The 11,047-nt window shown below is 36.9% G+C and overlaps 1 protein-coding gene across 3 annotated transcripts in view; it reads right to left on the bottom strand.

The window, feature by feature from the left end:
* Window positions 1-2,044: 2,044 nt before the first annotated feature.
* The window catches only part of Ttc21b (tetratricopeptide repeat domain 21B), a 55,207-nt gene continuing 46,204 nt past the window's right edge, over window positions 2,045-11,047 (bottom strand). For 2 of the 3 annotated variants that reach the window (XM_042694126.1, XM_042694129.1), the window contains 5 exons: window positions 10,451-10,646; window positions 9,159-9,383; window positions 5,554-5,674; window positions 4,176-4,243; window positions 2,045-2,571 (listed from right to left, as the gene is read on the bottom strand). In XM_042694126.1, the coding sequence (XP_042550060.1) occupies window positions 2,494-2,571; window positions 4,176-4,243; window positions 5,554-5,674; window positions 9,159-9,383; window positions 10,451-10,646 (688 nt within the window). In that variant the 3' untranslated portion in view covers window positions 2,045-2,493. The remainder of the gene's footprint in view (window positions 2,572-4,175; window positions 4,244-5,553; window positions 5,675-9,158; window positions 9,384-10,450; window positions 10,647-11,047) is intronic. The other variant, XM_042694128.1, reaches the window with a different exon arrangement.

The following is an 11,047-nucleotide window of genomic DNA, read 5'->3' as shown; positions in this document are numbered from 1 at the left end:
GGAAAGTCATTTTAGTAAACTGGAATCTTCCTCATCTGAAAAGTGAAAATGCTATTTCTTTGGAATGTTGAACAAGTATTACATGAAACATCTAACAAATGGGAGGTAATAAAAAAAACAGGGTGACTTAAGAAACAAAAAAACGCTCACTTGACAGTCTGAGTTCCCACAATTCCAGCATCCTGTGATGCAAGTTTACTGGAAATACTTTAAAGCCATTCAGATATGTATGATTCTGACATTTCTACAGCTCAACTGCTATAATATAATACCATATACTGGTTGGCTTATCAACATCAGAAATTTCTCTGTTTTGGAGGTTGGAAGTTTAAGAGCATGATCCCAGACATCAGGTACTGATGAGGGCCTTTTCTGAGTTGTAGACAGCTGATTTCTTGTATCCTCACGTGTGAAAAGAGAACTGGAGAGTCTCAGGGTCCCTTTCATCAGACCACTAAACCATTCATGTGGCTCTGCCTCCTAAAGGCTCCACCCATCACATTAGGGACAAGGATGTCAATGTGGGAGGCACACACTTCAGTTCTTACCTATGTTAACTCTGGGGCTGTGGGTGTGGTTCAGAGGCTGAGAGCTTGCCTTACATTCACAGGGGCCAGAGTTCAACCCTCAGCACCACAAAAACAAACAATGTCCATTCAGGCTGTAGGGTTCATTCTTTCTGACTTAGCAAAAAAGAAGTTAAGTTTTCAGTTTCAAATAGTTAGAAGAGGGACTTACCCATATTCCAGGGCTATGAAGATCAAATGATCTTCATCAAGGTAGGTTTCATAAATGTTATTATTACTTTCATGAAATGCCATAAATAAGAGGTAGGGGGGCTGGGAAGGTGGCTCAGTGGTAGAGCGTTTGCCTTGCATGCTTGAGGCCCTGGTTCAATTCCTCAGCACCACATAAGCAGAAAAAAAAAGTCAGAAGTGGCGCTGTGGCTCAAGTGGTAGAGTGCTAGCCTTGAGTTGAAGAGCTGAGGGACAGTGCCCAGGCCCAGAGTTCAGGTCCCATGATGGACCCCAAAAAAAAAAAAAAAGAGGTAGGTGGGAAAGAGGAATGGTTAAAATTTTATAGCACATAACCGGAATTAAGACACTGAAAAAGTTGAGAAGTGATCAGAAACAGATGAATGTCATTTAAATAACAGGCCAAGAACAGTGGCTCATGACTCATCTCAGCTACTTGCAAAGGGACTGGAAGGCTTAAGTTCAAAACCAAGCCAGGCAGAAAGTTAGTGACATCTCATCTCAAACTAAACCAAACATAGGGGTTCATGTGAAGCCAGATATATAGGAGGATTGTGGTAGGAGACATCCATGTCAAAAAAGTAATAAAAACAAAAAAGGTCTAGGGAATGGTTCAAGTGGTAGAGTACCTGCCTAGCTAAGTGCAAAGTTCCCAGCTTGAATCTTACTACTACCAATAATCAAAGAACCAAACACAAGACACTTAAAGACAAGCAGCATATTATTTTTAAATTTCTGTGTTCACTGCAAATGAAAATAAATTTGACTCTGTTTTTTGGATTTCTAAAGAACTGAAACAAAATGGAAACAGGAAGTGAACCATAATGGTAAGGATTATGTTAAGAAGAGGGTGAATTTTGTATAGAAGGGTGAGGCACACTCTGGCAGAGTGCTGGTAGGCACAGCTGGGCAAGCAGTTACTTTCACACAGTGTGCTTTGTGAAGCCGATAAGCCAAAGCACTTTTCACCCTTTTCCACCGAATGACAGTGTCTGAAATGACACAAGACCTTGTCTTCTGGCTAAGGTTAAGGGATTGTTCTAGGGCTTTGCCCATTTAAAGTGACTGCAGATAATGATGATTTCTTAGGATCACGCTGGCATTGACAAGGGGAAATATGAGCTCAACAAAGTGAAGGGAACACTGTATTTCTCCAGTATAGGGTTCTCTGAGGAAGTCTCATTTTTCTTCAATGTTATACTTTGATCCCGAAGACAGTATAGCACTCTTATTTAATTTTGCAAAACCTGATGTGTCTTTTGAGTTTCATGAAACAGGTAAACAACATATTTAATTTAAACTTTTATTAATATAAATATTTAAAATACATATTTTCATAAATTGTCCACCAGATTTATTTAAGCCTTTGAACTATGGAATAAAAATTAAACAGATAAATGCATTTATAATATGCTTGCTAAAATAACTAATACCCCTAAGAAAATATATACTATCTAAAAATTAACAGAAATATTCTTTATAAAAATGAGTAATACTTTTACCACAGACATAACAGATCTGTACCTAATCAAAAGAGTGAAACAGACTAGCTTTCTTCAGCTTTTCTATTAAGCACCATTTGACACAGCACTTCTTGTTATACACAGCAGCAGCCTCTGCTGGAGGAGGGAAGGTAGGCTTCAGTGACAAAGCGTTAGCTCACACTTGTTTTGTACCAGAACCCAAGATACATCTTTTTTTTTTTTTTTCCTGCTTACTGAAGTTAAAAATCACTGTTTCAAGGCCTTAACGATGAGCGTGCTTTATCAAGGATTTCTTTTCTGATTTTTGGATAAGCTGGATGTGCTTTAAGAACCTGCAAAAAAAAATCCCAAGAAGTTGTAATTAACTTTTATGAACTAGTAAGTGGAAGCTACAAAGCTTTCTACAAATGAGTACAGTGACTTGGATTTCATTGCACCCATGTTACAGTTGCAAGGATGTCCAGAGGTGGCAGCTTATCTCTAACGTGACCCCTCACTTATATTAATATATGAATAGATGGGAATAGTAGAGCAAAAATGCTACACGCGGAGACAGAATAATAAAACTGGTTCCTTAATAGATGAGGTGCAGAAAACAATGATAAAATATTTAGCTGTGACATTTAGTGGTAAGTGACTTTTCTTTTTCTTCTAGTTCTTTTTTTTCCCCCCTCAAGACCAGTTAGCACGCTACCACTTGAGTGACAGCTCCACTTTTGGACTTTTAATAGTTAACTGGAAAGTTTCATGGGCTTTCTTGCCCTGGCTGGTTTTAAACTACAAAGTCCCCTGAGTAGCTAGAATTATAGGTGTGAATCATCAGCACCTAGCTGGAAAGTGAGTTTTAACCAGAAGCACACAATGGATTTACCTAGAGTCATTTTTAGGCCTCTTACATTCAAGACTGGAGAGACTCATTTTTTGAAAATTACTCTATAAGTGATTCTACTGTATAGTCTTAAATTAATGTACAACCTTAACCTTAATGGGAAACTTTGTGGTACAAAGAGACCCAGCAATCAGTGCTGATCACTGAGGCCTAGCATTTTCTATAATGAAGTGATGCATAGTTATCAGGGAAAAGGGACGTGAAAAATATTTTCTAAGGAGCTTTTCTAAAAGGTTTAGAACATCATATGGGTAATATCAAAAGGAACTTTGCAGATTCTAAACGAGAAATTTAAATATTCATCAATTCAGAAGAATAACATATAGTAGAAAATTAAAGAAATGTAATGGAGTTACTTCTAAGTGGCAGACTACCTTTCACCTCCAGTTTGTGAATCTCTGAATTCTCTTAACAGATTTGGACATATGGTCAAGGATCTATAGTTACAACAATGACTTGAAGAATCTAAATCATCTTTAAATATCCTCTCACTTAACTAGTCTTCTCTTTAGGCACATGTGTAAAAATGGAACAATGAAGCCTGTTGATACTGGTCTAGGAAGGTCGGAGGAGATCAGGGGGAGTAATGGAGGGGTGAGTATCATCCAGGTACACTGTATGTACATATGGAATTGTAAAATGTATTGTCAAATGTATCGCCAAATGTATAATTTATGCTGACGCATGTGGGGTGAAAAAAGAAAAAAAATAGATTGTTTCTTCCACTAGCCTCAGTCTTTACATGGACAAACATACATATTACTGTTTAAGCCCCAACTCAAAACCTGTGTGATTTAGGCACAACACTGATTAACTCTTCAGAATATATTTATATTTAGTAAGTCATTTAGCCAAAATTCTCCATCTTTCACTTCTATTCAGGTGCATCTTGAGACCTTAATTGAAAGTAGGAAATTGTGTTTCTCAAAAATTTAAAGAAATCTAAACTTAATCCTAACAAGCATGAGGCCCAAGCAGAAGTTCAAAACCTTGTACTAGTCTGCCTCCCTCAACCCTCCTCCCCATTAATCTAATTTAAGTGTTTACCTGGTGACATATATCAATTGAATCCACATATCTTTTTGCTTTTAAGTAATTAAATGCCAATTTGTAACCTGTTAAAACAAACAGAATCATAATGGTATGTGAGTACATGGGTAGTAATTACTGTTTTTCCTTCTTTTTTGTTGGCTAACTCACTGGAGGAACTTTAGTGGAGGCTGATGACTACTACAGAAAGAAATATTGTGATGACAGAAGGTGGAATGAAACAGAAGAGCAGCAAAATAAGAAAACAGAGCAAGAGAAAAGGACCACAGAGCCTGCCATTCCAAAACTTTGGTCTCTATCACTTATTACAAAGTATCAACTACTATTTTAGTGTTAAAAGAAAACAGTGCAGGGTAGTGAACAATATTACAATTCTTCATTTATATAACATGGATCTATTCAGAACTTAATATATTAGGCAAATTGATTGCTGTAGTTATGAGATTCTCATTCTATTAGGAGAGGAAGTACATTATTTAAATAACTACATGACTGAGCACTTTCAAAACCGAAACATAGTTCCTGGAAGACTTAAGTCAAGACCAAGGCCAGGAGAGTTACAATAAGGAACTTGAACCCAGAATGGAATCTGAAGGAAGAGACAAAAACTAATCCAAGCTGGGAACTATCCTTAGAATAGACAGTTAAAGCTCACAATTAAAGGATCCTCATCCGCAAGGGGGAAAGGACTCTGTGTTCCAGAAAGCAGATCTGGGCCATTTCAATGAAATATATTTCAGCTCATCATAAATAAAAGGAAGGCATGGGATGAGCTTCCCCACTGTGAAGAGTGAGGCTAGGTCACTTAGTACATTCCAGATGCTGCCAAGGTATAAGGAATACTGTAGACACTAGTGTTCCTCAAACTAATAGTCTACAAACCACAGGAAGTAGGTGATGTTTCTAGACACTAGGAGAAAATCCTTGTCCTGTGGTCAAGTAATGATAGGAAATATGGCCCTTCTCTGCTATCTATAACAACGTACAAAAGTGTTTCAAGGCTTCTGAAGGTCTAGAGTAAGGAAACTTGGGTGACTTAATCTAATTTGTTGGCCTAATTTATTTGATGATGGGACACTTTCTTTTTGTCATAACAACCATTTTCAAAATAGCAGAGGGTGAAAAAAAAGAAAAGAGCAAAATTATTAGGCTAGAAGTCCTCTTAGATGGTTATGGGCAAGTTTGGACAAGTTAGGACTTTAGAAAATTAGAAATTGTAATTCTGTAAGTAATAATTTATTATAAACACAAAAAATCTATTCTTAGACAAAAACTAGTTCCTGATATTTTGTACTGTAAGAAATCACGTTTCAATGAAAACTTGTACATAAAACACACCTTTGTGAAAACTTTGCGCGTAAGTTGCTAAACTCACCCACTGCCGGATTTGTCTGGTTGCTGTGTTTCCATGCCATCTCATAGTTGAAGGCAGCATCTGAGTATGCTTGCTCTTTCTCCATAATGTAGCCCATATATTCATAAGCTTTGCAGCAAGACTGTAGGAAAACGGAGGGTGTATCAATAGGTTGATGTTGACACAATTAAGAATTGAAAGGTTTAATAAAATGATTATCAGGAAGCTGAAACATGTTTAGCAGAGGGGAGCTTAAGAGGAGAGGGGGCAAATAAATGAAGGGAAGGGGCATAATAATGTAACTTGGAGGGATGGGTGTGGTTAGAATAGATGAGGAAAATGATGGAAGGAGTGACACTGACTAGATGCAATGTACACATAAATTGATGTGTTGAATTGAACCCCCTTTCTTAAAACTACTTAAAGATAAGGGTTGTTTCTGAGTAGAGAGATCCATCATCACATGAATCCATTTTAAAGTAACCTAAAATGATGGCTTCGACCTTGGGTATGAGACCAGATTATAAAATGTAACCAAGGGATGCTGATGCGAAGTCATCGTTCCAAATCTGTCAGAATCAGGATTAGCAGGATTTTGTTTTACAGAATTAAAATATACATGAAGGTATATGTAATATGTGTGTGTGCATGTGCACATCTTATCAGAAAACAATCCTTATACAGTGTCACTTCATATGTTAGTGTACTTCTCTATGAGAACTTCTTTGACATAACCACAGCTCATCACATGTAAAGTTTCACAATTCTTTAATCCTCACATATCCAATCACTACTCACATTTCAAATTATATATATATATATATATATATTAGTTTGTTGAATTAAGGATTCAAATAAGGCTCACACTGATTGGGTTTCATTTTCAGCATTAAGTATAAACAAGAATATTCATCCTAGGGTTTCTCTCAACTCAGGTTTAGTTGATCATATCCTTGATGTGTTTATATAATATATTCCTCTGTTACTAATTTTCCTGAAAATTATAATTAGATCTAGAGGTATGGTTTGAATATTTATGTATCAGCATAAGGTTTTATTGTTTTACTTCTCTTACTTAAAAGAAGAATTTTTTTGGTCAACATTCGTGTTAAAACTATCAGCCATTCTGAAGCTGGGGTGTTGCTCAAGCAGGAAAACACTTGCCTAGTAAGCACAAGGCTTTGACTTCAAGCCCCAGTATCATAAATAATTAAACTGAAACTTGTGTGAGCCCATCCTGCCATGGAAATCCAGGCTCATCACATTAGAATGAACACCCATGCTGATGTTAGAAATTGTTCTAGAACATCCTCATACTCTCTCCACCACTCCAAATCATTTCACCCTCCCAAGCTACTAAAACAAAAACAAACACACAAACCACTAATAGTATAAATGAACATAGAAACAGAATGACTCAGGCTTTCCTACTGCTCAGCGGAGCATTGTCAGATGCTGTCTATTTAACATTTTGATATTTAAAATTTTAAATTCTTTTGATTTAAAAAGAAATTACATTACATTATTACTTGTTTATGAGTAGCTCTCTTTTCTCATCACAGCCCTGGCCTGACATACATGTTTTATCTACCAGGAAGCACAGAATTTCTGAACCTCCTACTTGTTATGTACACTCACATATTCTTCAGCATTAGAAAGTGGTGATAGTCTATCATTTTTCATTAGTAGGAAAATGTCTATAATGAGAACCGTCTCCCTATCTACTATTTGGTTACCCAATAGTCTAGTTTGTATAGAAGAGACAGGACAAATGCTTAATCCTTTATCTACCAGTTTGAGGGATAATGGTGAGATTTCAACCTATTCCAGGAATCATTCCTATTGGTCCTTGCAGTATCCTAACTGGCTCCTTGAGCATCTTGAAGTTGGTTTCTGAGTCCCTGACATGATTGATCATATTTGATTGCTTCTTTGTCAGCTGGTATGGTGAGGTGTTCTAGTGGCATCATCCTGCCCCCAAACTGGAGGCTTTCCACTTTTAATTGACATAATCTAAAATTCCTCAGCTTTAGTTTCTCAATTTTACACTTTCACCATGGACTTGCTCAGTTGCAGGACCAAACAAAGTGTCTAATGTAGCCATCATTCAATCAGGCCAGGTACTGCTATCCGTGTTCTAGCACACAGACTTCCGCTGCATTACAAGCCTTAACTATACCCAAATTGCATAATGAAAGACCAGGTATTTAAGGTTCAACAACTCATAGTTTAAAAGTTCAAAACTTATAAGTATTCTCTGTTTACAAGGCCAATTTAACTAAACGTAACAGATCATGAGAACAGCCTATACATACTTAAATGGATAAAAGTAAGGTTTTTAAGTTCCTAAGAAGTATCTTAATAGTAGCAGATAATTGTATCTCCTCTTTAGAAAACAAATGATCCATTTCATGATCTCATTTGCTCAAAGAGAATAGATATACTGAGATTTAGATTTTGAATTGGTATGAATCTGTGATGATAAATGTCTCCAAGTTTCTAAGGCAAGTATAATTATTGTTTATTTTTCAGAAAATAACAAAACTTAGGGCTGGGAAGGTGGCTCAGTGGTAGAGTGCTTGCCTTGCATGCATGAGACCCTGGGTTCAATTCCTCAGCACCACATAAGCAGAAAAAGCCGGAAGTGGTGCTGTGACTCAAGTGGTAGAGCACTAGCCTTGAGCTGAAGAGCTGAGGGACAGTGCCCAGGCCCAGAGTTCAGGCTCCACAACCGACAAAAAAAAAAAGAAAATAACAAAACTTAGCTTCAAAAATACTGTTATATTGTCATGAGATACACATCCTCCAATAAATCGTTAAGACAGGTGTTATGGCTCATGCCTATAAAGCTAGCTTTCAGTAGGGGGCTGAGATCAGAAAGATCCCAGTGACAGGCTAGCTTGGACAAAAATAGTTCATGAGACCCTATTTCAATCAATAAAAAGCTGAGTGTGGTTATGTGTACTTGTCATTCTCACAATAGGTGAAGTACAAGTAGGAGGCTAATGGTGTAAACCAGATGGGAAAAAAGCAAGAACCTATTCTTATTGGTAGTGTGGCTCAAGTGTTACAGCTCCTGCCTCGAAAGCAACAAGCCTTGAGTTGAAATCCCAGGACTACCAACGAACAAAACAAAGTTGCTAGCAATATGCTTTACATTGATTCTATGGACTTAAAAGAGTTTCAGTTTTCAGGCTTAAAGATAAGGATTGTATATTAAATTGAATTAAAAGCTACAAGACTTTCCCTCACAAAATATATTATGCACATAAGATTCTAATATCATGGAAACGATGCACAGCTGCAGTATATTCATCAAGAGTAGCTTCTAGTGGGAGGGACAGACATCCACAATTAATGTTCTGTAATTTTCATTAGTTCTGAGATGAACTGGGTAATCACAGACAAGTGCATGGCATTCCAAAAACACTTTCTCTAAGTAGGGCATCACCATAGCTGGACCCCTGAACTGTGTAAATCATTTTTTTTCCTTTCAAGGGCAAATGGCTTCTTATATTAATCTGTAGTTCCTGACTGTGGCAAGAATAAACATTAATAGTCAGAGGAAATGGACCTACACGTTATAAAACAGGTTAGCAATTATTTTTTTCTCTCTGATCACCTACTCTGTTATGACGTAGGCATCGTTTTAGTAGTTCTTCTGCCATGTCGTACTTTGCTGACTGAATATAAATATCGGCAAGGAGTAGCCAGCTCTTCTCAAACTCCTCAGCATCAATAGGATTCCAAATCATTTTTGAAATTCTCTTCAGCTGATTTCTAGCTCTTGGAGTCTGCTTCAAGATCATGTAAGCAGTGGCCATTCCTAAGAGGGCTGGGATATGATCTTTCTGAAAGAAAGCAAAGAGTTAGACCACAAGAGGCAAAATAAAATAGTCCTCTGATTAGAAGAAAAACACACAAACTGCATATGCTACATAAAAGGTGCTCTTTTGTCATGTGGTTGACATAATAATTCAATAACTCTGCTGATTCCATAATCACACAATTTTAACCATCAGTGGGACTCATTTTTCAGTGAGGTTGATGGGGGACATAGGGGCTGTAGAGGAACGAAAGGAAATAAAACATTTTAGAATAAGTGTTATTGAACAGAGTTTATTTCAAATTTAATTTTTTGTCTCTTTAGTTCTTTCATCTAACAGGACCAAGATTTACCTGCAAGTGACAGTCCTTAGGCATATTAATTTATGTTTCTCTTTTTCCTCTTTTCCTTTATTAAAATCAAAATCCCTCTTCTACCAGTAAACTTTGACAAAATATCATCAATAATATTTGGAAATTTCATGGTATAAATTCATGTCTTAAAATAGGGTGTTTGATATAGACTTCTCAGGTTTCTGATGGAATCTGTAGAAAGCAATATTCTTTTCTTTTTTTTTTTTTTTTTGCACATGCTTGGAGGATAGTCTATCTTGAGCCAAGCCCCCAGGCTTTTTTTTCTTGCCCTGTTTATTTTTAGGATAGGTTCTCATTTTTTGACTGGGCTGGCTTGGACAGAGATCCTATGTATACTTCCCATACACCTGGGATGCCCATCCCACCCGGCGGGTTTTGAGGGGGGTAGCTGTGTGAGTTTTTCACTCACTTTACTCTCTTGCCAGGTTGTTGCTATATGCCACTTGAGCTTCCCTTTCAATCCCATTGTTTCTTTTTGTGGATTACTTTGCAGATATAGTTTCATGAACTCTCCTAGCCAAGGCTGGCAAAACAAGCAAAAAACCCCCAAAGAACGCAAAAGGTGATTTCAGTGATGCTAGAGAACGTCCTTCATTGCTGAGGTAGTTACAAGTTGTCAGTTTAGTTAGTCATTCTCCAGAAAAGAAACAACAAATTAAAATGTGTATTTCTATACTAACAGGAAAAGACAACACACAGTTGAAAAAAAACTACTAACCTCCACGGTTGCTATCTCAGTAAAGGCATTCAGTGCTTGTTCAACATTTGCCTTCTGTTTGGTGGCCATTAGACAATAGTTTTCCATTATGCGAAGCTGGACATGACCCTGAGCCGTGTGAGGTTTTAGTTCTTTAAGGAGTTTCTCTGCTGTCCTCACTGCTAATTGCACAGACTCTTGCTTCTCCGTTGAATTACTGTACACATTAAAAATAAATCAGGATGATGATTATTTATGACACAAAATTTAAGATTAGAATCAGACCTTCAGTGTATGCTGGTTTCTCTATCATGTATTTAAAGGTAACTCTTTGTGAAGAACGTCACTCATTCTCTTGTAATACAGAGTAAAGCACAGTTATTTTTAAACAAAGTTAATATAACCTTGGTAAAACAGTACTAAGTCATAATTCACTCTATAATTAAAAAAAATGAGTGTCTTTAATGTGGTTAACTTTGTTCATTCCAGCTAATGTAAAGAAAAAGCAGAGCCATACAATGATCAAATAGTGTTATAAACTTGGAAAGTAAAAGGGAAAAGGGGTAAGAGAAAGGTCTAATTGAATCTATGTTGAATGCATTTCTCGATAGCAAGCGT

Source organism: Dipodomys spectabilis, unplaced genomic scaffold (assembly GCF_019054845.1).
Source record: "Dipodomys spectabilis isolate Male_0828 unplaced genomic scaffold, ASM1905484v1 ptg000174l, whole genome shotgun sequence".
NCBI classification, from domain to species: Eukaryota; Metazoa; Chordata; class Mammalia; order Rodentia; family Heteromyidae; genus Dipodomys; species Dipodomys spectabilis.
Note: the sequence above shows the minus strand (reverse complement) of the source record. Positions and strands in the feature narration are given on the sequence as shown.